This window comes from Vombatus ursinus, unplaced genomic scaffold, assembly GCF_900497805.2.
Source record: "Vombatus ursinus unplaced genomic scaffold, bare-nosed wombat genome assembly UNPS02011353.1, whole genome shotgun sequence".
NCBI classification, from domain to species: Eukaryota; Metazoa; Chordata; class Mammalia; order Diprotodontia; family Vombatidae; genus Vombatus; species Vombatus ursinus.
Genome location: NW_020951131.1, coordinates 4,134,865 through 4,162,359, shown reverse-complemented (window position 1 = coordinate 4,162,359; position 27,495 = coordinate 4,134,865). Strand labels below are relative to the sequence as shown.

The 27,495-nt window shown below is 46.2% G+C and overlaps 2 protein-coding genes across 2 annotated transcripts in view; one reads left to right on the top strand and one right to left on the bottom strand.

Moving 5' to 3' along the window:
- The first annotated feature begins 992 nt into the window (after window positions 1-992).
- Window positions 993-21,210, top strand: LOC114038590 (lipase member M-like). The gene is made up of 9 exons (XM_027855914.1): window positions 993-1,340; window positions 6,809-6,926; window positions 7,961-8,159; window positions 9,526-9,635; window positions 12,439-12,575; window positions 13,084-13,230; window positions 17,643-17,714; window positions 19,115-19,186; window positions 20,494-21,210. Exons 1-9 carry the CDS (start codon window positions 1,218-1,220, stop codon window positions 20,773-20,775), a joined length of 1,260 nt encoding a protein of 419 aa, XP_027711715.1. The 5' UTR covers window positions 993-1,217; the 3' UTR covers window positions 20,776-21,210.
- Window positions 21,211-24,452: 3,242 nt separating this feature from the next.
- ANKRD22 (ankyrin repeat domain 22) overlaps window positions 24,453-27,495 on the bottom strand; it is a 30,325-nt gene continuing 27,282 nt past the window's right edge. The window contains exons 5-6 of the mRNA XM_027855951.1: window positions 26,940-27,038; window positions 24,453-26,536 (exon numbers count right to left, since the gene is read on the bottom strand). Of these exons, the coding sequence (XP_027711752.1) occupies window positions 26,459-26,536; window positions 26,940-27,038 (177 nt within the window). The 3' untranslated portion in view covers window positions 24,453-26,458. The remainder of the gene's footprint in view (window positions 26,537-26,939; window positions 27,039-27,495) is intronic.

Here is a 27,495-nt window from a genome sequence, read left to right as displayed (position 1 = left end):
CCGAAGGTGAGATTCAAACCTAGGTCCTCTAGTTCTAGACACTCAGCTTTCTCCACAAGCCCATGAAAGGTTGCAGAAGATGCAGAATGTAAATAGTCAACAAGCACTAATTAAGCACTTACTGTGTGACTGTGCTAATCATGAGGGCTGCAAAGAAAAGAAAAACACCAGTAACACGCGGCACCAGCTTTAAGGAGCAAAGGTGCCGATGGGGAGATAACCTGTAATTAAAAAGGAATGTACTCTGCGGGGGGGAGGCACCCACAGCTGGGGAGGGGGCAGAAAAGGTCAGTCTGGACAAGGCCAGATTTGAGCTGAGCGAAAAATTCGGTGTGGCCTAGAGGATGGAGTTCTGGACTTCATCAGAAAGCCCTGGGTTTGAATCCTGCCCTCAGACACATATTAGTTTTGTGACACTGGACAAGTCACTGAGCCTCAGTTTCCTCATCTGTAAAATGGGAATAAGAATAGCGCTGACTTTCCAGGACTGATGTGAGGCCAAATGCAGGGTCCAATGAGGACCCTGGAACACAGAAATAGCGCTGGAAGGGACTTTGTGGGTCATCTAGGCCAATCCCCTTATTTGCAGATGAAGAAAGCTCCAGTGATTTGTTCAAGGCCACACAGGTCTTGGGACTCCACATGCAGGGTCCCCCCCCCCCCTCCCCGCCCCAGTCCTCTCCTGCCTAACCTGCTTCTTGCAGAATCTTAAAGGTCCTGTAAAAGTCGGTTCTTTGGTTATCCTGTCTTCTGTGAAGAGTCCTGGATTTCCAAAAGGGACAATCAGATGCGGGGGTGGAGGGGCGCCTAGGGTGAGGAAGCAGATTCTGCCCAGAAGACGATGGGAGGGCCAGGCACTGGCTTTCCGGGTTGGGTACCAAAGCAGGAGTCCAGGTGACATCAAAGGAGCTCTCCCCGCCCACTGAGGGCTGATGGCTTGGACCCTGCGGGGGAGAACCGAGACACAGCCAAACCTGACCTAGAAAGCTCTGACTCACACGGCTTGCTTCGCGTTCCCTTCGGCTCAGCTGCTCCTGAAGCAGGCAATCTCGGCAGGAATTTTGTCTCCAGGATTTGGGTTTTTGAAGCCTGCCCTGGCACCACTTCTCTCTCTCCAAGTAGAATTAGTTGGTGCTTTACACAAAAGAAGATTTTTTTTTCAAGCCCTGAGTGGAGCCCGATGTTGGGCTAAGCAGGAGATCTGTGGTGGACAGTGGATGGTTTGGTCACTCAGGACCAAGATGTGGCAGCTCATTGTGGTGGCCTGGCTTCTCCAAGGACTCGCAGACTCCAGGCTCATTGGGCCCAAGGCTGTGGACCCCGAGGCATTTATGAACATCGTAAGTTGGGTTTGCCCATGAGATTCAAGACAGAACAATGGGTTTCCAGGTCATTCTGTGTCCCTCTGTCCTGTTTGATGCTTGTGAATGGGGAAGGGGTGTGTGTGTGTGTGTGTGTGTGTGTGTGAAGAGAGAGAAAGAGATACACCTGTTGTGCTGTGTCTGGTGAGTCTCCTTTGGTCACTGCCCCTGGAAGGAAAGGGCTCCTTGTTCCCATAAGGGCATTTTCCAAATCACTAGAAGCCCCAGGCCTTTTAAAAGTTTTAACCATTTCCCTCACGGTGTGTCACACAGAGTCCTCTGCAGGGCCCCTTTCTGGAGTCCTCACCAAGGACTCCCACGTTGGTGCCATCCTGTCATGCAGAGAAGGGCTTGCAGTAGTGGGAGAGGGCTACAGAGGGATGGGGAGCTCTTTACACCTAGCACAACTGTCCCGACCGCTGGCTTCCTTCAGCTCTCCATGCTGCCCCTTCCCCTCACCCTCATTACCAGCTCTTGGTTCTTGCTAGAATCAGAAGATACGGGTTTGAATGGCAGCTATTTCGGCAGCCCTGGGCAGGTGACGTCCCCTCTCCAGGCCCTGCTTCCTCCTCTTTCAAACTGGGCTGTTAGACTAGATGATCCCCAAGGGCCCCTCCAAGGCCAGGATCCAGGGCTCCAGCTCATCTTTTAGGCACATTCGTTATTTCCAGATGTGTGTAAGCTAAGTCCAGGGAGGCGGTGCTTATTTCAAACCCGGAATTACTCCATAATGGTACAATAGGAAGGATGCTGGATCTGTAGACACAGAACTGGGGCTAAAGTCTCAGCTCTATCCTTCTCTACTGGTGTGAGTGGGGCAAGGCCCCTAATCCTCTGGGCATCATGTGAGCTCCATGAGAGCAGGGAGCAGATTTTATATCCCCAGCAAACAGCGAAGTCCTGGGCAAATATTGCTGCTGTTCAGTCATCTGCAGTCACATCCAACTCTGTGTGACCCCATTTGGGGTTTTCTTGGCAAAGATACTGGAGTGGATTGCCATTTTCTTCTCCAGCTCATTTTACAGATGAGGAAACTGAGGCAAACAGGATGAAGTGACTTGCCCAGGGTCACAGAGCTAGTAAGTGTCTGAGGCCATATTTGAACTTGAGTCTCCCTGACGCCAAGCCCAGCACTCTATCTACTGTGTCACCTGGTTGCCCTTGGCAAATTGTAAATAATAAATGCTTTTTTATTCATTCACACTTTCATTTAGTGGATAAAGTGCTCGACTTGGAGGCAGGAAGACCTCAGTTCAAATCCTAGCTTCTCTCAGCCTCAGTTTCCTCTCCTGTAAAATGGGAACAATAATAGCAATAACTTCATAGCGTTCTTGTGAGCATCGCCCAGTCGAATGCGGGTACAGTGCTCCTTACCATGCCATATAAATGCAGCTGTTATTAGGATCATCTGTGAAATGAAGAGTTGACTCTACTGCCCTCCCAAGGTCTAAGTCCTAGGACCCATCTTCTCCCTCCCATTTCTAACTTTTTTTACTCTTAATATCCCATGTGCAATCCTATAGCCAAGATTGTTGGAACGTTGTCTAAAGTGAGAATTAGCAGGCTCTGAGTGAGTCTGAGATAGTTTACTTCAAAAATTAGAAGGACATTGCTGCATCTATTTGGGATGGTCAGGAGGCTTACTACTAAGTGATGCTTTAAATAGCTGTGACCACCAACAAGCAGGGCTAAACCAGGGGTGGTCTAGTGGACGATCTGAGGGAGCTCATCAACCTTTAAAAACAATAGCTGGCATTTACAAAGCACGTCACAATTATTGTCACATTTGACACTCACAATAACCCTGGGTGGTGAGTGCCATTGTGGTGCCCATTTGACAGATGAGAAGACTGAGGCACACAGAGGTTGTGTAACTAGCCTTGGGTCACATAGTAGTGAATGTGTGGGCCAGATTTGAACTGAGCTCTTCCTGACTCCCAACCCAGAGCACTAACCACTGTACCACCTCATCCCAATATTGCCTTATCCCATTCACCTCGATGGGCAATCATTCCATGACAATGGGACATTCAGATACCGGGGAAGATGTCCATTCTTCACCCAGGAGTTATGTTCTCATGATGCCGGAGGTTTAAATATTTGTAAATCGTAATTTATTCAATAAGCATTTATTAAACTCCTACTGTGTGCATGGTCCTGTGCCATACATAGTACATCTCTCAAGGGATTTTAGAAGTCAATTAGACCAACTCTTTCATTTCACAGATGAGGAAACTGAGGCCTGGAAAGGTTTAACTTGTCTACAATCCCACAGGGAGCAAACTACCAAGCCTAAATTCAAGCCCAGGTCCTCTGACCCTAAATCCAGTACCCTTTCCACTATGCCAGGCTTCATCTAGGATGTAGACATACAACTAGAAATGCTTGTGCAGAGTGAAGCAAGCACTTGCACATATATGCCCCCCCCACACACCCCTATGTTGGAGCTCACCTGGGATGCTACCTGCCACATACTAGCTTCCTATTTTATTTTATTTTTTATTTTTAACAAGTGTTTTTAAAACATTGGGTTAAAAATTTTCTCCCTTCCTCTCTCCCCACCCACCCTCATTGAAAAGGCAAGCATCTCGGTACAGGTTATAGATGTGTAGTCATGCAAAACACTTCCATAGTAGTCCTGTTGTGAAAAACTAAGTATATTTCCCTTCACCCTACCCCATTTATTCTATTCTCTCTTTTGACCCTGTCCCTCCTCAGAAGTGTTTGCTTTTCATTACCCCCCCATCTGCCCTCCCCTCTATCAACCCTCTGCTCTCTTGTCCCCTCCCCACCACCTTCCTGCAGAGTAAGATAGATTTCCATGCCACATTGTGTATGTTATTCCCTCCTTGAACCAAATCCTATGAGAATAAGATTCACTCATTCCCTCTCACCTTCCCCCATTTCCCCTCCACTGTAAAAGCCTTTTCTTGTCTGTCTCATGTGAGATATTTTACCTCATTCCACTTCTCCCTTTCTCATTCTCCCAGTATAATCTTCTCCCACTCCTTAATTTTATTTTCCAGATATCCCTTCATCTTCAACTCACCCTGTGTCCTCTATCTATCTATCTATACAAACATATAATTTTTTCCCTCCCACTACCCTAATACTGACAAAGGACTCATGAGTTACAAATATCATCTTTCCCTGCAGAAATGTAAACAGTTCAACCTTAATAAGTCTCTTATGATTTCTCTTTCCTGTTTAACTCTTCCATGTTTCACTTGAGTCTTGTATTTGAAGATCAAATTTTCTATTCAGCTCTGGTCTTTTCCACAGGAATGCTTGAAAGTCCCTTATTTCATTGAATGACCATTTTTTACCCTGAAGGATTATATTCAGTTTTGCTGGGTAGGTGATTCTAGGTTGTAGTCCTAATTCCTTTGCCCTCCGGAATATCATACTCCATGCCCTCCGGACCCTTAATGTAGAAGCTACTAAATCCTGTGTGATCCTGATTGTGTTTCCACAATACTTGAATTGTTTCCTTCTGGCTGCTTGCAATATCATCTCCTTGACCTGGGAATTCTGGAATTTGGCTACAACATTCCTAGGAGTTTTCCTTTGGGGATCTCTTTCAGGAGGTGATCGGTGGATTCTTTCAATTTCTATTTTGCCCTCTGGTTCTAAAATATCAAGGCAGTTTTCCTTGATAATTGCTTGAAAGATGATGTCTAGGCTCTTTTTTTGATCATGACTTTCAGATAATACAATAATTTTTAAGTTCTCTCTCCTGGATCTATTTTCCAGGTCAGTTGTTTGTCCAATGAGATATTTCACATTCTCTTCTATTTTTTCATTCCTTTTGATTAGTGTTACAGTGTCTTGATTTCTCAAATTGTCCCTCTCTTCCAATTTCTCCATTCTAATTTTTAAGGAAGTATTTTCTTCAGTAAGCTTTTGGATTTCCTTTTCCATTTGGCCAATTTTGCTTTTAAGGGCATTCTTCTCCTCATTGGCTTTTTGAACCTCTTTTGCCATTTGGATTAGGCTATTTTTTAAGGTGTTATTTTCTTCAGTATTTTTTTGGGTCTCCTTTAACATCACTCTCAGTTTTTCCTCTACTTCTCTTGCTTGCTTCTCAAAATCCTTTTTGAGCTCTTCTATGGCCTGGGACCAATTCATATTTTTCTTGGAGGCTTTGAACATAGGAGCTTTGGCTTTGTTGTCTTCTTCTGGTTGTATGTTTTGATCTCCTTTGTCATCAAAGTAAGATAATATAGTCTGACTCTTTTTGCACTGCTTGCTCATGATCCTGGCCAATTACTTGAGTTACAAACTCTTTGTTAAGGTAGGAGACTGTTTCCAGTGTGGAGAATGTACTGTCCCAAGCTTCAGGGGTTTTGTGCAGCTGTGTTCAGAAATACTTCTAGGGACCTGTAAATTTTCAGTTCTTCCAAGGTGGTATGATCAAGGGCGAGGTGTTTACTCCTTTCCTGGCCTGTGCTCTGGTCTGTGAGCACTCTTTTCTGTCTTGGAACTGTGAGGAGGGTTTCCTTGCCACAGCCACTACAAGCTCCACCACGCCAGCGCTCCTCCTTGCCCCAGGACCAACACCCAGAACTGTGACCCAGTTCCAAGCATGGGCAAAGCAAGAGAATCCTGCACCAGCAGAGAGATCCCTGCAAACCCCCTCTGATCAGTCACTAGATTCCCCCTCAGTCTGTGGGCCAGAAGCTCAGGAGGCAGCTGCTGCCCCGAGGGCACACTCCAGACTTGAGGCTGAGACCTAGCTCCTTCTTTCACCGCAGTCACAGACTTTTCCCACTAACCTTCTAAGTTGTCTTTGGCGTTCATGGGCTGAGAAGTCTGGAATCCATCACAGCTGTCCACAATTCAGTCCTCTGAGGCCTGCTCCAGGGTCGCTGTGGCCTGTGCGCCCACACCAAACTGTGCTCCTGTCCCAGCCTGGTGTGATATACCTTTCCGATCAACCATCCAGGCTGTCTTGGGCTGGAAATTTGTTTCACTCTGTCATTTTGTGGGTTCTGCTGCTTTAGAATTTGTTTAGAGCCATTTTTATAGGTATTTGGAGGGGTATGGGGGAGAGCTCAAACAAGTCACTGCTTTTAGTCTGCCATCTTGGCTCTGCCCCCCTAGCTTCCTATTTTAACTAATCATTGTTGGTAACTAGGTGCCAAATTTAGGTTTTTCAAATGCTGGCAAAGTTTCCTAGATCTTTGGCCCTTAAGGCAAGGTCCAGGTCACCTACCTTAGTTACACTCTGAAAAAAAAGTCAGCTTAACATTTAGAAAGGTTCATAGAGATCTAGTTCAATCTTCCCATTTTACTGAAGGGAAAACTAAGGGCCAGGCTTGCATAAAGCTGGAGAAGGCCAGGCCTAAGGCTGGTCCTGCAGACCTGCCCCCTAGGCATTTAAGGGGAACAGGAAATGTTGCCCCTTCCAACAAGCCTGAGCAGAAAGTCCTGCTTTCTTTCCATAGAGTGAGATAATCCAGCACCATGGCTACCCCTGGGAGGAGTATGAGGTCACCACAGAAGACGGCTACATCCTGACTGTCAACAGGATTCCTTGGGGCAAAGACCTTCCAGAGGACCCAGGTAAGAGGCACCTCGGTTTGTGGTAGTTGGGATGCTCCCCACATGGAGGGAGCATTACTGAGTGAACCAGAGTGTGCTGAGAGAGTTCTAAAGAGGCCAGCAGGGACATGTCTCAGACCCTCAGTCTGGTGGATGTCCAGGTGACTTCACACTCGTGCTAAGTGATGCCACAGTGGAGACAGGGCCGGACCTGAGTTCAAATCCAGCTTCAGACATTCATTAGCTGTGAGTCCCTGGGCAAGTCACTTAACCTCTATCCACCTCAGTTTCCCCAAGTGTAAAATGGAGATAATAATAGCACCTACTTCCCAGGGTTGTTGTGAGGATCAAGGGAGATCATATTTGTAAAGTGCTTAGCCTAGTGCCTGACACATGGCAGGGGTTCAATAAATACTTGTTTACTTCCTCGTTTCATACCAAGCAGGCATCCTCTGTCTACCTGGCATTTTGAGTATGTTTAAAAAGTAATTTCATGTCCTTTTTGATGGGCAGGAGACACATGACGGTAAAAAAAAAAAGCATTATTTTCAAGTAGAATTTCCCCTTTACAACTTTTAGGGTTTTTTTTTTTATTTGTCTGGTAAATCTAAGATTATCAATCTCAAAGTCCCTCTTCCCACTTTTGTTGTCCACTTTTTAGTATTCCAGTGTCCTGTGGTCATGTGGATTTAATAAGATTAAATTTAATGGAGGTGAAGTTAAGTCTTACACTGGTTCAAGGCTCAGGGTTGGGGCCAAATGCCCCTGGAGCAGACAAGGAAAACCAACTGGATTCACCAGGAAGTTGTTATTCCAGTCTTTTGGCTTGGCTCATTTCCATACGGTTTAAGAGGATAACCTGAATTGCCTGATGGAGGGTGCCACAGGCTAATAGCCAAGCTAACGCTGATGTCCTACTGGGTACCCAAAATGCCCATTCTAGAGTTACTTGTCTTGTGATCCAGCATCATTCCTCAGTTCTCTAGTGAGGCTCAACCTTCCCTCCAATATGGTGGCCATTTATAACATCTGAACTTTTTTCTTTTCCCCTCTAGGGCCAAGGCCAGTGGTGTTACTGCAACACGGTTTGCTTGGTGATGCAAGCAACTGGATCCTGAATCTTCCTAACAACAGCCTGGGCTTCATCCTGGCCGATGCGGGTTATGATGTGTGGATGGGGAACAGCCGAGGAAACACCTGGTCCTGCAAACACAAGACCCTCACGGTCGACCAAGATGAGTTTTGGGCTTTCAGGTAGATGGGGATGTTGGGAATAATGGCGGACGGGTAGCTGTGGAAGGAGCCAGCTGGCCAGCTAAGAGTCAAGCAAGAGTCTTTGACTTCTCACATGCTTGAAACATTTATATGGGTAGTCCTCCCAACCCCTCATCAACTGTATTAACTAGTATTTTTTATTAACATCATCTGGCCTCAAAGAGTTTACATTCTAATGGAGGCAATAATATACAGATAACAATGTGCATACAAATGATATATACCAAATGAATGAGAAGTCATCTCAGAGGGAAGGCACTGGGGGTGGGGGATGGGTAGGGAAGGCCCCTCTAAGAAGGTGGGATTTGAACTGAGTCTCAAAGGAAGCCAGGGAAGCCAGGAGAAGAAGATGAGGAAAACATTCTAGGCATGGAGAACTCGTGGCAAGTATCCTCCACCCAGATAAAATAAGTAATCCCAGTTATAACCCCTGAGTGAGTGTTCTAAGAACTCAGTGAGGCCGTAAATCACAGAGAAGTCATTGACCTACTTCATTTATTTTTGATATTTTGATAACTTCCTCAATAGAATTTCCTTTCTAATCCTTTATATTTTATTTTATTCATTTAAAAACATTATTCAAAGATGGGGTCCACAGGCTTCTCTAGAGCACCAAAGGGGTCCCTGACATAGAGTGAAAGGCTAAGAGCCCCAGGCATGTGGAGTATCCGTACCTGGAAGCCAGTGAAATCACAGACCCAGGCCCTAGCCCTACCAATGACAACAGTCATTACAAAGGTGCTTTCAGTGACTCTACAGAAGACGGGCCTACATCCAAATAGTCTTTATTCAGTAACAAAAAGCAGCCATTTCATCTCTGCACCAAAGTCTGTGGAACATTAAATATATATTCTTAATAATAGGATAGTGACTTGTCTTCAGGCCTCTTCTCTCTGGACTTCATCAAAAAAGACGAGAAAGAGCAGTAAATCAGGACAATAATAACAGCATTTGTTTGATACTTTAAGGCAGTGATATCAAACTCCAGTAGAAACAGGAGCCAGTTAGAGGTGCCTCCTACCTCAATGGGGCATGGTGTGTGCTCTGTAAAAAGGTATTACCGATGATTCCTACGCTGGGTAATCTGGGAAGATGAGACCAGTCGGGAGTTTTGGTCAGCTGTATAGACCCAGCCAGATGCCTGTTGGCTTGCGCCATCAGTTGAGGGATGTGCTTCAGTGGCCATGAGCTGGGTCCAGTCCTTGGGACTCATGGTTGACCTGCTTGCTCGTGTTCGCTTGTAAATATCCTTGTAAACATATTGCTTGTGTTTTGTTCTTAACCAATGTTCCGCTCCCAATGCAGGAATGGTAATCTTTGCATAAAACTTTCTTTCCCCTTATAGTTATGATGAGATGGCTAGGTTTGACCTTCCAGCAGTGATAAACTTTATTTTGCAGAAAACGGGCCAGGAAAAAGTATTTTATGTCGGCTACTCACAAGGAACCACAATGGGTATGTTGAATGGGGAGCAGATTTGTAAGTTAACCACTTCCGTAGAAACCTCAAACCCTAGGTCAGAGCCTCAACCTATCTCTTCTCCTGTCTCATTTCCCCACACCTTCCTTATACTCCCCAATCCACCCCCCACACACCTGTCTTTCCTTAAAGAGAGAGAGGCTGTTGACCTTGTACAGCTCTGCCTCGCTTAAATCCAATTCACACACAAGTCAAGACGTCAGCCATGATGTCGCTGGTCTTCTTCAAAAACGAAGGACAAACAATTCCTCAAACACAAATCTGAAGGAGCCATTCCCCTTACTCAGCAATCATCAGAGCCTCCCTGTGGCCTCTAGGTTAAAATACAAAACCTGTAAATAAAAGCCCTCTGCAGTCTGACTCCCACCTGCCTTTCCAGGCTTAGATCACGTCGCCATAGGCTTCCATACACTTTCTGCTCCAGTCAGCCTGGCCTGCTGGCGGTTCACAAGGTGTTCCCCATGCCTGAACTGTACTCATTCCTCGTGGACCCATTAGCTTCTTTGGAAGTATAAACAGCTCAGATACATTTTTACGTCAATATAATTCATTGGTAATCCTCTGTATTTTGTTCTATTCTTTAAAAAAATTATTTTAAGAAGAGATCCATGGAATTCAGCAGACCACCCTAGGGAGTCATTCAGCTAAAAAGGTTAGGAATACCTTCTGTAGACCAGCTCCCCCATTTGACAGATATGTAGACTAAGGCTCTGTATTTAATAACTCTTTAGTGACTCCCTACGGCTTATTGAGTAAAGTTCAGATTCCTACACGGGTCATCTGAGGCCCTTCGGGATTTCATGCCTCTAACGCTTTCTTCTCTCACCTCATTATTAATCCTCTTGCTAACTGTTTCACTTTACAGAGGATTTGAGCCTCAGAGAGGGGAGGTGGCTTACCCAAAATCGTGCATGCTTCATGAAACAAAAACAGTTGAGGCAAGATTTCCCAACCTCCCATTCCCTTTCAAGTACCAAGACTTGCACGGCCTCCTGGTATCCTGTACCCCCCAGGCTGCCCGTTCCAGTGTGGCCTATTTGACATCTAGAGCCCACAGGCAGTCAGACCCCCAGCCCAGGTCACACAGGAAGCCTCCAAAGATTGGTCAGACTGCCAGGGCACATGCTTGTCTGGCAGACACTTCCTGACCCTGAGTCATCTCTGTGCCAGGATGAGGCATTGAGGGCTTAGAAAACCCATTCCGAGTGAACTGCCTGAAGTCCCAGTCAGAGGCTGGCTGAGCTAAAATGTGAGCCAGAGAGCTTCATAAATCAGCAAACAAATCTTTATAGGAGATCTAGCCCTACAAACACAGCCAAGTGCATGGGTTCTCCTCTAATTAGCCAGGAGTAAGTCAAGGCTTGACTCTTTCCTAAGTAGCTATGCACCTCAGTTTTGCAGTCAGGATAATGGGATCACCTGCAGGCTCTCCTCAGATGGGTGCAGGACTCTTGACCAGGGCACTGTCCAGCATCCAACACAGCTATCTCAAAAAGACAGGAGGTCATTGGGTCATCAATATGGAGCTGACAATGACCTTAGAGACCATCCAGTCCATCCCCCCATTTTACAGATGAGAAAACTGAGGCCCAGACTGGGGAAGGGGCTTGCCCTTCTGGCATCTGGCATCTGGCATCTGGCATCTGGCATCTGAGGCAGGATTCAAAGCTAGGACTTTCTGATTCTAAGGCCTGCCTGACTCTGTCTACACTCCGCCATTCTGCCAGGACGATCTTGAAGCTTACAGTAGGAAGTGAGGGCTGCTCCTTTCTGCTGCTGATGCTGGCTGAGGAAGGGCCAGTTGGGTTTTGTTTTTGTTGATCGTTACTTTCCCTGTCCTGGTTTGTATAAAATAAAGTTGGGAAAAGATCCTGGCAAAGGTACAGGAACACGGCATACTTCCATCAAGATCCTGAGCCCACCACTCAGGGAATTTGATGAACTAATAACTGGGAGATGGTGTGGTACAGTGGTTACAGAGTCGGCCTCAAAGTTAGGAAGACCTGAGTTCAAGTCTCACTTCTGCCACAACTGGACTGTGACCTTGGGAAAGAGATCACCTCCCATAGTTCCAGGTCTTAACAGTGTCTGGCACATAGTAGGTGCTTAATAAATGCTTCTTGACTGACTGACTGGGCAATTCTGAGATGAGGAGTTGCAAAGGAGACTCTCTACTTGGTAAGGAAAGTTACTTCCTCGGAGCTCCCACACTGACAAAGTCACATGTCCAGTAAAAAGTAAAAATAAAACAGAAGCTAAAACCCTGAGAATTGCTGACTCCCCTAAAGTACTTGACATGTGTTATTCCATCTGAGCCTCATTGATGATACACAGATATTCTATTTTACAGATGTGGAAACTGAGGTTCAGAAGGGCTCAGATGGGCACATAGCTCACATCAGAGTTGAAATGTGAACTTGGGTCTTCTGTACTCCAAGTCCAGTGTTCTCCCCATTACCTTACACTGCCTATCAATAGTTAACATGAGATTGACTGAAACCTTCATTCTAATTTGCATCCAATTCCAACCCAGAATGCTTTGTGAAACCCACCCTCTCATTCCAGACTATTTATCAAGACCCAAAAATGGGAGATGCAAGCCAGCTCACGTTTCTGGGTCCTAACTGTGAGGGACGGGACACAGAGTTGAAACCCCCAATGTAGACAGGCTCACCTCTTGGGTGCTGCAGGAGCTCCCTCCCCTAAGCCTGAGGAGTGGGGGGTGGTATAGGGGTGGGGTCTGATAGCCCCTCCTCACCCATCTCTTCTGCCCCCGCAGCCTTCATAGCATTTTCCACAATGCCTGAGCTGGCCCAGAGAATCAAAATGTATTTTGCTTTAGCTCCGATCACCTCGGTTAAACACTCGAAAAGCCCTGGCACCAAGTTCTTGCTGCTGCCAGAGATAATGATCAAGGTAAGTGATTCTTCAACTCATCCCGTGGCCGGTTAGGTAGGAATTCAGTCAGAGGCGGGGAGCATCTACTCAGTCAGACAAGCCTCTTCAGGTCCGCTGGGACCCTCCCAAACAGAAGCACGGAGGCAGGCAGTCCTGGCATGCGCTTCCCTTCTTCAACCTATCTGCCCACAGGTGTCAAACCGACATTCCTAAAACACAGCTCTAACCCAGTCACCCCCTTCCTCAAAAATCGTCAATGGCTCCTTGTGGACCCTGGGATAAAACCTAAAGTCTTCAGTCCTCCACAATCTCTCTTTCCAGGCTTGCGTTATTATTTTTCTCTCCATATGCCCTCCATTCCCATCCAAATGGATTTCTCTCCTCTGTGTCTTTTTCTGTCCCTCCCATCTAGAAGGACTTCCCTCTTTGTCTCCTCAGCTCAGTACAGTACCAGGCACATAGTTGGTGCTTAGTAAATATTGGATTGATAGATTGATTGATTGATTGATTGATTGACTTGTCCCAGAGCGTGTTTGGCAAAAAGGAATTTCTTCACCAACACAAGTTCCTCCGGCCGTTCTTCATCCACCTCTGTGGCCAGGCCATTCTGGACCAGCTCTGCAGCAACATTATCCTGCTCCTAGGAGGATTCAACACCAACAATCTGAACATGGTAGGAGGCTGGGCTGTCCCGGTTGGTACCCTGAGGATCAGGTGGGAAGCCACCAAATGCCCAGGTGGAGCTCCACTCTGTGTCCCATCCCTCACAGTTAGGACCCAGAAATGATGCGCTAACCTGCATCCCAAGACTGCATTGTAAAGATGCATCCCTGAGGACACACTGCAGGAAACAGTCCCTCATTCATTCAACCAACATGGACTCAGCCCCTTCCATAGCAATGGGGAATGTGATGTGGGGTGGGGGGCAGGGCCAGGAAAGGGAGATAGAAATATAATGAATATTATTTCAAGTGAAATAATATTTGCAAAGCACTTAGCTCAGTGCCCAGCATAGAGCTGGTGCTTAATAAATGCTTATTCCCCTCCTCCCTCCCTATAACTAGAGAGCTAGGTAGAATCAGGAAGTTATTCGGTCATTTTTCAGATGTGTCCGACTCTTCACGACCCCATTTGGGGTTTTCATGGCAAAGATACAAGAGTGGTTTGTCATTTCCTTCTCCAGCTCATTTTTTTAAAATGAGAAAACTGAGGCAAATAGAGATTAAGTGACTTGCCCAGGGTCAACAGCTAGTCAGTGTCTGAGGCCAGACTTGAATTCAGGTTTCCCTGACTCCAGGCCCAGAGCTCTATCCACTGCCCCACCTAGCTGCCCCTTGACTCAGGAAAACCTGAGTTCAAATCACAATGTTGACTTTAGATGTGTCCTTCAGTGCTCTGTTGGAGGGAACAGCCCACACTTCCCAAGATGAACAAGAAATAAGACATGTTCATAGTGTCTTCTTCCATTAGAGCTCAGTGGAGATGAGTATATGTTGAGGGGAAGGGGGAGTCAGAAAGACCTGAGTTCAGATTCTACCTCTAATACCTTATGGCTAGGCCTCAGTTTGCAAAACTGAGATGGCTAGGCTCATCTGCAAAATGGGACAGTACTCTCTGCTGGACTCACACTGCACAAGGCCAGATGTCCCACTCTCAGGACATAGACATAGAGATAGAACTCAGCTCCCTCCCAGCCTCCCTGCGGTGAGACAGCAAAGGAAAGGAGGCAGAGGGAACCCGGGGTGGGGGGCACCCAACGCACACTGGCCTCCATCCTCCTCCTCCCAGCCCAAGCCCTAAGCATGGATTGTGTGCCAATTTTATGCCAAGACAAGGGCAATTAAAGGACAGCATGATAAACACTCTTGTCCTCAAAGAGCTTACGTTCTGTTGGAGGCACATAAAAGATTATGTGTGTGTGTATGCATACATACATATACATGTATAGATACATATGTATATATATATACACGCAGACACACAAACCATAATTAAGCTAATTTGGGGTGGGGGAGGGCACTAACAGCTGGAAGGTGGGGAGGAAGAGGGCAGGAAAGATAAGAGAAAACTTCCTCTAAGAGGAAGTGCCAGCACAAATTATCTATGGCAAGCTAGAGTTTTTGCATCCTCAGACTGTAGTCCAGTGTCTGGCACATAGTAGGTGTTTAATAAATGCTTGCTAATTTATTGCTTTTCAGAGCGAAGGGAATGAAAAGAGCCAAGCTTGAAAAAGAAAGAAAAGAGCCAAGCTCCTTTCTCTTGGCCTAAAATGCCCCTTCCTTCCTAATCAAGAGTAACCGGGACCCAGGAAGGGGCGAGAGAGATCAGCAGATCACGCTGAACAGGATTTTGGTCATTAATGGGATGTGTCTTTGTAATCAGATCACCCAAGTGTTATTCTTGAGGGACATAGAAGCCCTGCTTGATTCCCATAGTCAACATGTTGGGAATTCGCCTGTGACTCCTCCCACAGTTCTTACTTCCCTTGGACCTAGAGGGGTGGAGGACGGTTCTCCCGTCTGGTGCTTGCATTTACAGAGGTTGGAGGCTGATTTTTATCCCAACTGGGGCAGAGGAAGGGTGTTCACGACCATTTCTGTGGGACTTTTCCATTTGAGTCAAAATGCTTTGGCAATTTAAAAACATCTATTTTTAATAAATAATAGTATTAATAACATTCTTTTAAAATTAATAGTCTAATATTCAATAATTAATAGCATCATATTGTTAATATAGTATTCAATAATTAATAATATTATTTAAATACCATCATTTTCCATGGATCATGGAATAGGAGATATAATGGCAGGGGGGAGATTGAAGAAAAAAACCACCTCATCCTTACTGGCTTTGTGACCCTGGGCAAGTCACTTAACTTCTCAGTGCTCTGGACAGCTGAGATTTTAAATTGAAGAAGTGTTGGTTTCTTAATATGGGAGTTCCCTCTATCGATGAAATCACAGTCTGGTCTCTAACCCAATCCTATTTAAGGGTCAAAAGACAAAAAAAGAAGGATTACGATTATTATCTTGTTTATTCTTCTTATACTTCTCCCACCCACCCGCATGAGAATGTGCTGCAGATATCATTCTCCCCATTTTCTAGATGAGAAAGCTGGGTTTCAGAGAATGAGATGCCTTGCTTGGGGTCACACAGCCATTAAATGGTAGGGGTAGAATTTGATCAGAGGTCTTTCCAGATCCCAAGTCTAGGGCCTTTTCCACCATGTCATGCTATTAGGCAGCTAGGTGGTGCCACAAGGCTCAGAGTGTTGGACTTGGAGTTAGGAAGACCTGAGTTCAAATCTTACCTCTGACATTTACTGGCTGTGTGACCTTGGGCAATCAATTCAACGTCCTTGACAAATGGGCACCTGAAGTTTCTCCTCCTCTGCAGGGTATGGCCCTTCTGTATGGCTCTGCCCTGGGTATCCTTATGACACTGGATCCCACAATCCACAGGTGGCCCCAGGTTATGCCTCACTTGATACCCATAATCCAAGGCTGTCAAACAATGACGTCTCTATGGGTGCATCGTCCCAGGAATCTGTACAAACCCAATGAGTGCTTGGGACTCCTTGTGGGAAGAGAGATGTTGAGGCCACATTTTGCTCTGCTGAATCAAATGGCCTTTTGTGACCAACAAACCAGAGGCACAGAGGAATCTCGCACATTCCTAATGAGCGTTGCAGGACAAGCTGGCAGAGACTTGGGAGATGTTGTTTTGTGCTTGGCTGGCCACTAGGTGGCAGGTACTTTGGTTATGGCAGCCCAGACAGTGATAAATTAGGCTATACACACTGTACATGCACAGGCACACCAGGCGTCATCTGGAGTCTGTCGGTTTCATTGATGTTGATGCACCCTTCACTAATTCAGATTGCAACCCCTCTCTGCCTACTTAATTCCTAGTCTCCAGGAATTGCCACGTTCCTGAACTGCTACTAAAACATTCATTCCCCAGTACCAACCTCATGATGCGCTTCTCTGAATTTAGCGCGGCTGGCCTTTAGACAGCAGTCCATCCCCAGCTCCATCCTGAAAGCCTTGCAGCTTTCACAGGACCAGCAAGAGCTATCCTCTGCCGGAGTGACCTTCAAGAGCCCAGGGTCATCTCCGCAGGACAGTGGAGCTCAGAGAAAGACGATGCATGCAAGTACCCAGTCAATTTTGGTCCAATCGATCAAGAAACATTCATTAAATGCTCGCTGCACGCCACACACTGTGCTAGGCACTAATGATATAAGAACAAAAATTCAGTAAGTGTTACGCTCGAAGAACTCAGATTCTATCAGGAGTTACAATATGTTTGTAGAGATGTGTCTAAAAAAATGGGTTATCCCAGGTCTCTGCAGTCCATTCCAGTAGCCTCCAGAGCTACAGCTGCTTTTTCTACGCAGAATGGATATTGTGAATCAGAATATCCATATCTGCTCATTAAGGATCATAGATTTAGGGCTAGAACGCAGCCTGAATTCTCTTATTTCATTTACACAAAATCGTAATCAAAGGCCCAGAGATAATCAAAGGAAGCAAGAATAAAAACATTAAGAACAAAAGGTTTGCATCATCAAAAGTTGCAGGAAGTCAAACAAAAACTGAAATTATTAAAAAAAAAACTTAAAACATCTTAGGCTCTAAAATAGAAGTTTTTAGGCCGAGGTCCAAAAATGGGTTTTTTCAAAACTATTTTGACAGCTGTATTTCAATGTAATTGATTTCCTTCATAACCCTTTGCGTTTTATTATATGCATTTAAAACCATTATTCTAAGAAGAGGTCCTGAGGCTCCAAAACCTGAGAGCCCGAGGGGTTCAGGACATAGCAAAGTAGCCTCTGCTTTAGGGGCCTTACTTACTAATCCCCTCCCCAGTATTCTCTTAATTTCTGCCTACTTTGATCTGTTGCTTCCATCCCCTACCTGGGGAGAGCCTTTCCCCACGGGGAGATACTCCAAAGGAGAAAAGAATGGCCCGGAGAGCCATGGGGCAGGGTCCTCAGCAGAGGGGATCCAGCTTGGCTTGCAGGTTTGATGAGCTAGGCTTCGTGGTCTTGATGACCTTGGCTTCCTTCCTGCTTCCTCGCAGAGCCGAGCCAACGTCTACGTCGCCCACACCCCGGCTGGAACATCTGTACAGAACATCCTGCATTGGAGCCAGGTAAGGCTGCCGGCGTCTTCATCACTACCGCGTGCCTTTGCATGGGGTCTGGTGAAGGTTTAGGGGATTGGATCAAATGGTGGCCTTTTGAACGCCTAAATATTGATTTATTTGTGTGTATGTAGACGTGGGGGTAGGTACCCAAGGCAGGGAGCCCATGGTTGACCTACTCCAGAACGGTGATTCTCTTCACTGCCCGTACCCCCTTCACTGCCCACTACCTTCTGAAGCATCATAGGCCTTCTAAAGAAAGAAATACCCAAGTCACCTTCCTCGTAGGCTTATGATGAGGCTTCTGGGAGCCCCTGGGGCTAATGCAGTGAATGTCTGCATTGTTATCATTCTACTATAGTTCCTTCTAACAACTGGTGCTGTTTGGTTTGGTTTTGGTTTTGTTCTTTTTTTTTTTTTTTTCACTTGAGCCTGTTAGGAGAGCTCCCTAGTTCTGTCCTTGGGGGAGGGGGGCAAACAGAATTCTAATCCATTTTCCCCAAGACAGCCTTCGAGTACTTGAAGATGCCATCATGCCCCTCCCCCACCGTTTCTCTTGTCTACTGGGATTAATATCCTTCCTAAATGTGGCCCCAGAACTGAATGTAACAATCCAGGTGTGGCCTGAGCAAGACGCAGTGAAGTGGGCTCTATCACCATTCTGGGTCTGGACGCTACGACTCTCCACCAGGCTTTCATTTTGTTTTTAGCTGCCACATCACACCATTGACATGTTTGTTAGCTTGTGGTCCACTGAATCCCTCAGATCTTTTTAAAGAACGTTATCTATCATGCTTCACCCATCTTGCTCTTGCGAAGTCAGTTTTCTGAACCAAAGGGTGAGATTTTACATTTTCCCCCAGTAGATTTCATCTAATCATGTTTAGCCTAATGCTCTAGCCTGTCAAATTCTTTTTGAATCCTGACTCTGCCAGTCACTGTGTTATCTACCTTTTCCAGTTTAGTGTCATCTGTGAATTTGATAAGGATGCCACATGACGCCTTTGTCCACGGCATTGATTAAAAAAAAACCAGTGTAGGGCCAATGCCGGATCCTGGAGGCACTCTACTAGAGACCTCTTTACGAGATGACAGCAAACCATCAGGTGAAGTAGCACTTATTAAGCACCTACTACGTGCCATCCGCAGTACTCAATGCACTAACTTTTGCAATCAGCTATTCACCAACTATTTAATCCGCTCAGTATCGGGTGCTGAGAGAGGCACAGCTGAAAAATTCATTTCCTTCACCTTCAAGGCGTTTGTAACTGAGGAGAAGAAATTAGACCTTGTTTCCTGATTTTGTATCCTCTCTCAGTGCATGCCTCTCTTACAGGGAGCAGATTGGTATCCCATTTCCAGCCCCCAAGCATTTTGTGCTAATGTTACCTTCTTCTTCTTCCTCTAAGACAGTGAATTCTGGAGCGCTCCAAGCATATGACTGGGGAAGTGAAACCAAAAATCTGGAGAAATGCAATCAGGTAGGAAAAAATAGCACCTCCTGAAAGTCTGTCTTCACCTTTGGAAAGTTACATGATTGCAACATCCCACAGGAAAGGATGAACTACCTGGAGCCCAAAGGACTGGGAATGCTTTGGGCTTGACTCCACTGGAACCAGCACAGACAGATCCACTCAGCTAGGCTAAGTGCTCCCTGAACCTATCATCAAGATAGATGAGGAGGCTTTGCTACACTTGGAGGAGACAGAAGAGGAGCACCCAAGGGCAGACTCTTCTAATGTCCGAGCTGGAGGGGACCTTAGAGTCTATTGACTCCAACCCACTCTTTTACAGAGAAAGAACTGAGGCAGTGGGCTAGTGACTTGCCCAAGGTCACCCTAGCAGCAATTAGAAGAGCTAGGACTAAAACTCAGGTCTTGGTTCTAGGTTCAGTGCTCTTTCCACTTTACCACACTACCCTCTGTGAGTGAATTCCTCTATTCATTTTGTTTTATTTGAATAGGGCAGGAGGCTCATCCTAAAATTTGAGCACGAGTAAGAAAGTCCAGATAACTGAAGAATCTGACTAATTGAATTCCCATTACTTGGTTTGTTAGTCAGTATCAGGCACTGTGCTAAGCATTTGGGATACAAAGAAACACACAAAACAACAAAAACAGCCCCTGCTCTCAAGGAGCCCACACCATAAATGGAGCCCTAATGATTTCTAGAGAAAACTGAAGAGATAGAAAAATGGGAGAAGAAACAAAAGCAGATATCTCATGAGTTTAAGAAATCGTTTTTAAAGAAAGAAGAATCTCTACCTTCCCAAGCTAAATGGATTTGAAAATTTATTTTTCCTGTAATTTTTTTATTATGGGTGGGATAATTTATGGTCGTTTACAAAGAAGTACATGATAGGAGTAAGCAAGATAAAGTTTGGGACAAATAGAGAATTAGACAAGAGCTTTGGTGTAAAGGATGTTATCAGAGAAACATCTGATTTGAGAAACCACAGACTGGTCATACAGTGAGGGCATGGGATGGCAGGTGGACAGTTTCTGTATTCCGATGGTTTCTCTTCAATGAAAAGAGAATTCAAAGACTGCTGCTAGCACCTTGGCCAGTGGCCCTGGGGCAGATTTATGGTAGGACACGGTCAAGAGTTGGACAGTGCTGGGGCGAATGTGTTGTGACCTACACCATTGGAGGGAAATTATTAGAGTATTGGATAATAATTTAAACTTTTTAAAAATGTATTATACTTTATTACTATTCTTTATTTTATTATTTTTTGTTTTATAGTTGGTGAATGCAATTAAAGAAGATATTCTTTTTTCCCCCCTAGCCAACTCCTGTGAGGTACCAGATTAAAGACATGACTGTCCCCATAGCAATGTGGTCAGGAGGTCAGGACTGGCTTTCAGACCCTGATGATGTCAGCATCTTGGTCACTCAAGTGACCAACCTTGTCTACCATAAGACCATCCCGGAGTGGGCCCACACAGACTTCATCTGGGGACTGGATGCGCCACAGCAGTTGTACCAGGAGATCATTGAGATGATGAAACAGAAGGACATGAGCCTCTCCCTGGAAAACGCTGGAATGTGCCCAATGGAGATGCTCTGACGTGGAGAAGCCCCAGGTCCATGGGGAACTATGGATGGGAGTAGGGGGGTTGTAAGAAAAGAGGGGAAGGGGACTTAGCCGAAGTCTACTTTCCTTGATGATTTTCTTAATTTGACACTAGAACTGACATGAGTACTTCTTTTATGTTAATAAAATTATCATTCGTCTTGGGGGAAAACATAGGGATCCTTGAACTGTGTTATATTCACCTGTCTGGAAAGTGTGGCTGCTCAAAGCAGCCTGAAGGAAGAATCAAAAGGATCAGCTGGACTGGGGCTGAAAGAGTCTATACCATTGCCTCAATTATCCAGATATTTTAGGGCAAAAGGGCCTGGGGGTCCTGAGTCAGAGGCAGGTAGCAACTGGTTTAACAGATCTGTCTCTATGGAAAAGTGCTCATTCTGACCAAATCTGTACATTGAGAACATCAGATCAAGAGAAGCCAGGAATGTCAGAGGTCAGCTGCTCATGCACTGCTAGGGTTTCTGAGCTAGAAGGGAACTCAGAGACAGACAGTCTAGTCCAGTCCGTACCTGAAAATGAATCCCCTCTACCACCCCAACCCAAAGGTCATCCAGCCTCATGCAGGGGCAGCTACTACCTCCTAAGGCAGCCTGGTCCATTCTGGGATAGCTCCGGATATAAGGGAGGTTTGCTTGTTGTCTAATCCCAATTTAGGCAAAAAATGGGGAGCTAGATGGAGCAGTGGTTAGAGCGCAGGGCCCGAAGTCAGGAGGACTCATCTTTGTGAGTTCAAATCCTGCCTCAAACACTTACTAGCTGTGTGACCCTGACCCTGTTTGCCTCAGTTTCCTATAAAATGAACTGGAGAAAGGAATGGCAAACCACTCCAGGATCTCTGCCAAGAAAACCCCAAATGGGGTCATGAAGAGTCAGACACATTTGAAAAAAAAGACTGAACACCAACAGCCCAAATTTGCCTTTGTCACCATTCCTATCACTGGGGCCCAACAGAACAGGCTATTCTCTTTTCCACAATCTCCTCATTCTATAGATGAAGAAACAGAGGCCCACAGAGATAAAGTGATTTGTCCAAGGTCACAGAGGCACTAAGAGGCAGAGTTTGACCCAAACCCAACTCCATGACTCCATATTCTCTGTTCTCTTACATGGCACTGAGGCCTGAGGTCCCAAGGATGGTTGCTGGTACAATAGGCAAAGGAGCCCATCTGGGGACAAAAGCAACCTCTGGAAATGGAACTGATTTTAATGACAATCATTCTCCAAAAAAAAAAAAAAAAGTAAAGTTAACTTTTGGCTTACCACTAGGTTGTAAGCCCCTGAAAGCAGGGGACCTCTACCTGCTTGTGTCCCCTCAGCAGATATTTAACAAGTAGTTATTTATCTCACTTACAGAGAGGTTGTGTGGTATGGGATATAGAGTGTTGGACATCTCGAGTTCAGATTCCACGTCTGACACTAGTTGTCTGAGGTCTTTCTGGAAATTGGGCAGTTGTCTAAGACTCTTTCCTAAAGGAACATATGGATCGCAATCTGTGCTGGCAGACAAAGACTACACCTTAACATCACCAGGTGAACATGAGCAAAGTGAAGAATGGAAGTCAATATTCAAACCTCTCCCCTCCCCTGGTCAAGCTTGTCTCCATTATCCGGAGATTTCAATTGTGCAGGGGGTGTGGGGGAGGGCAGAAGAGGGAGGCATGGTTGACATCATCCAGGTTAAATACATCATTTCTCTACCTAGCACCATCTGAAGAGTTGAAATTATGAAGCGATCTTAAAACAAGGAAGATGAAAAATCTTACATCCCTCTGAGATTTTGTTCAGGGAATGGGGAGGCAGGATGGTACATTGCTCTGAAGTCAGAGGACTTTGGTTTAAATCCCACCTCCCCTACTTGCCTGTGCGTGCCTAAGAGCTGGACATACAAAGAAAGGCTAATGATAATAATAATAATAACAATAATTGTCCCTGCCCGTTAGGAATATCAATAGGTTCAAAGAGGCCATTCAGACAGTGTTCTAGGGAAAACTTGAGACAGAAGACTTAGGGCTGTAAAGATCAGGGAAGGATGCAGGAAGAAAGTGACCCTCAGTGGACTCCTGAAGGAAGAGAAGGGGTTTGACAGAGAGTGGTGAGGAGGGACGAGGAGCCAGGAATCCAGGATGACCTGAGTTAATGCCCAGAAGCCAGAGACAGCAGGACGCAATCAGGAAGAGGCCAGACAGTCCGGTTTGGCTGAAATCTAGCGTGCAAAAAGAGGGGGAATGTGAAATCAGCCTGCTTGGGGATGTTAAAACACTTGGTGGAGTGCCTCACACTTGGTGGAGTGCCTCAAACACCACACTGAAAACTTCCTATTCATCCTAGCACAGTCAGGAGTCACTAGATGGTTTTGAGTAGGAGAGTGCCAGGCCAGTCCTGTGCCTTCTGACGACTGCCACACACTCCCTTCCAGCGAGCTGGATGCTCACTATGGGCAGAGCTGGCCGGACAATTCCCCTCTCGACTCAGGCTCTCTTCCCCCAACCCACTTCAAGCCCCTGCCTGAAACCCTCTCCTTCCTGGCCTCTGCCGCCTGGAATCCCTTGTTTCCCTGGCAGCTTCCATGCAGCTCCCACAGGAAACTTTCCCTACTCTCCCAATAATCAATACTGTCTTCCCGCTTCGTAAATTGTCAGGTATGCACTAATTAGTTTGTTCCACGGGCCCCGCCCCGCCCCCAATGCAATTCCAAGGCTTTGAATTGGGGCACATTGTCTTCTGTCTTTTTGCCTCAGTGACTGATTAAGAGCCTTGGATGCTGTAGGTGCTTGAACTGGAGTCCGGAGAAGCAGTGAGGAAACTGTTACAAGGGTCTGGGGGCGAGCTGATGGGGGCCAGCCCTAGGCTAACTGTGCACAGGGAGAAGGGATGAGTGTGAAGGGCAGGAGAGAGGACGGGAGAGGGCGTGGCAACAGCCTGAAGGGGGAGGGCGTGAGTGGGGGGGGGCGTGTCATAAGTGGGCTCAGGATGCTGCCTGGAAGGCTCTGAAGCTGGGGGAGCCCTGAGCTGGTCCTTCCTGATCTAGTTCTGCTATCAAAAGTAAGAGCCCAAAGGCTTCTGATTAACATGGAGTCCAACGGTGGAGTGAGTTGGTGACGGATTCTGAAGCCGTGCATCCTTCCGAGCTGGTCAAAATCAGAGCCAGCCACTTGTTTCACACATCTCAATTTATTTCATTAAAAAAGATGCTGCCCAGCATTCACACTCAGAGCTTCCAAGACAACAAAGTAATAAATTAAGTGAATGCTGGGAATCTGAGGCCCCGGCTGCCTCTGTGTGGTTCCCGCAGAAGTCCTCCAGGGTCCACTGCCGGTTGCCATGGTGACATCCTCATCTAACCAGGAGCAAGAGCTGGAAGAGGCCTCAGTGGCTTTCTTGTCCTAACCTCTGATTTTAAGCAGGAAACAGGCACAGAAAAGGGAAGGGACTTGGCTAGGGTCTTCCAGCTTGCAAGGGACAGAGCTAGAATTCAAAACCGGGGCTTCTGATGCCAAATCAAGTTCTCTTTCTTTAATATCAACTCTTCAGGAATAGTAGCTGGCATTTACACACATATGATAACTCTTTGAATCCTCACAACAGCCATGAGAGGTAAATGCTATTATTATCCCCATTTTATAGATGAGGAAACTGAGGCAAATAGAGGTTAAATGATTTACCCAGGGTCACACACAGCTAGTAAGTGTCTGAAGCTGGATTTGAACTCAGGACTTCCTGACTCTGGCTCCAACATTGCTCCACCTCACTGCCTCCACTAATCAATACCAATGCAACAGCAGCCATGCTGATATAACCAGGGGGCATGCTGGAAAGAACGCTGTATTCGGGGTCAGAAGATCATAAAATTCTACCTGTAAGGGACACCAGTTATCCATCCACCTTATTTTATAAATTGAGGGAACTGGGTTCCAAAGCAAAGGAACTTGCCTTTCAAAGTCACCCAGTTTTTAATAAGGGCCAAGATTCTGGCCCAGGTCCTCTATTTCCAAATCAAGCACTTCTCTACCCAAATTTCACTGGCTGGGAAGAGGCCTGGGAGCTGACGCTGGCTCAGACAATTCTTAGCTATGCGCCCTTGGACGAGTGACAGCTTCGCAGTTTACTCATCTATAATCCTGATACCAGCTTCCCAGACCCTCACAGACCCTTACAAAGTACTTTGTAAACCTTTAATTGACAGAAAACTGTCCCAAGATCATTAACATGCCCCCCTTCCCTTCCTTTGCCAAATGAGCTCAAGATTTACCTGGAACCAGCCAAAACTGGACAGGTGGTAACAGTCAAGGCCAAGGGCATGGTAACTGGGACAGTGGCTTCTCAGAGATCCCACCTGACTACTGTCAGCTATCGGACTGATATGTGTTTGTTCTTGGATTCTGAGCAGACCATCCATGATTCTTTTGGTCTAGACTGCGGCTGGGGTCAGAGCTGAAAGTAAAATGTGTGTACCTACAGTGTGTACCAAGAAAATGCCAGGGGCAAGAATCTCTGAAATGGAAGAAGAGGCAAAGGACCCCATCCTATGGTTTAAGGCCAGGAGCCAGAGATCCAGCATTGGGTCAGTGCTAGAGAGGCCGTATAAGGAGGGGTAACAGAGAGGCAGCAGAGAGGGCACAGTGGAAGAGAAACTCACCCCAGCTTCCCACAGAGGTAGCTTCTGATTTTGGTGACTTATCCCTGCTAGTCAGGCACTGAGCTCTGTTGTTTCTGTGTGCTGGGGAGCTGAGAATGCACCCTCAAAATTCAGTGCCCTCTAAATTAAATGCTGTTAAGGCAAAGGTCCACTTGCCCCATCCTAGTCACAGCTCTGGCTGGTCTGCCTCTGTGGTGGTGGAAGGAGGGGGTCAGTTTGACTTTACAGCTGTGCTCACCCTTTTCATAGCTCCGTCGACAGCTGTTGGGTCCAAAAGACAAGGGGAAGCTACCACCAAGGCTGGCGGCTATCCAACAGTCTTAATCCCTCTTTTGTATGACATTGTAGAAAGATAAGGTCTTAGGAAGACATAGATTTGTAAGCTGTAGAGGAGAGGCTCAGTGCTTTCAAAGACCCCAAGCTGCCCCTGCCACAGACAACCTCTTTTGAAGACCCCTCATTCTCCTGGTAACATTCTGTGGCTTTGAGTCAGGGGCCCCAAGAGCTCTGATGAATCCAACTTGTGGGTGATCCAGAAGGCAGCAGTAGGTGGGCATCACTGTGGGACATTGTCAATAGAGGATGGCAGGACAGGAGTGGCCCAAAGGGCATCACTGAAGACTTGTTGTGGCTGACTGAACACAAGGCAAGCTGGACATGTGGAATGAGGGAAAACAGACACCAGCCTCTTTCATTTTGTCTGTTCCATTTAGAAAACCTGACTGAGTAAATCTGAGAAACAAACTTCATTAGGTAAAATGGGGCCTTGGCCAAGATGGACATTAGTCTTGGAAGGAGGATGGTCAACGTGAATCCTTCAGGGTGAAACATCTGTACAAATACGAAACACATTATTTTCATCATCCCTGGTAACTAAAAATCTCCTTTTTACAGATGGAGAAACCGAGGAACAGACATGGAGGGCCTGCTCTGGCATGAGATGGTGGAAACAGAGACAAACACAGGGATCCAGCCAGAGTCTTTGACCTTGGTTCAGTGCTCCATCTATGATATCGGGGAGGATTAGGATGCTTTCCGTAACATGGCTTCAATCTGAGGAAATTTTAATCTCTGCACAATGTCCAAAGCAGTCTCTCCATGCTGGGAAGAGGGGAAAGGCAGGCATTACTTCCTCTTAATGAATCATACAGACTCATCAACAAAGCTACAATTTTTCCTAGCAACAGACATGTACTAAATGCCTGCTGTGTGGGTGAGTGTCAGGGCGGGGAGGGAAGGGGCACTGTGCCAAATCCAAGGGTAGAAAAGATGAAAAATTACGCAGACCCCGCCTCAAGCAGCTTATATCTTTCAGGGGATGGAGGAGGAATTCAGCAGGCATTAAATAACTACCATATGCTCTGTCCCAGGGGCTGTGGATACCAATACGTCCAATGACCCACCCCCTCCTTGAGGAGTTTCCAGTCTAAGGGAGACACCAGCCCTGAGTTCTAAGAGAGCACGTTGATGGTAGGGCTCTTGGATGGCACATGATGTGACTCACCTTATTCTTTATGGTGGGGTCCGCATGGGCAGCTAGAAGTAAGGGGACGATGCTTTGGTTTTTCATTTTGCACGCATAATGAAGAGCCGTGCAGCCAGCCTGAAACAGACCCAATCCATCAATCAACATTTATCAAGTGTATGTGACACATTCTCTTGGTAATGCAGAGATAATAATAAAAAGACATAGTCCTTCAAATACACACTCTCGTCTGAGCCATCCGACAAGAGAGAAAGCCTATGGGCATTATTAACACCATTTTACAGAAGACCTAACTGAGGCTCTAGGCGGGAAAGGGAATCATCCAAGGTGTCACTACTGGGAGGTGTGAGGCAGGATGCGAACCCAGCTCTTTCCCATTTCTGGTCTAGCCATCTCTTCACTCGGCCAGGTCTCTCAGGAAAAGCTTCTCAAACAGATGCCTGGTCCCTAAAGTTGTGGGTTCACATCTTTGTCCTGTTCTGCCTACGGGACTCAGGTTCATTTAGAATGAACTGGTGAGTTCGGGTGAGTATAAGAACCTCCCCTGGGGTGAATTTGGGAACCCTGAAAGAGC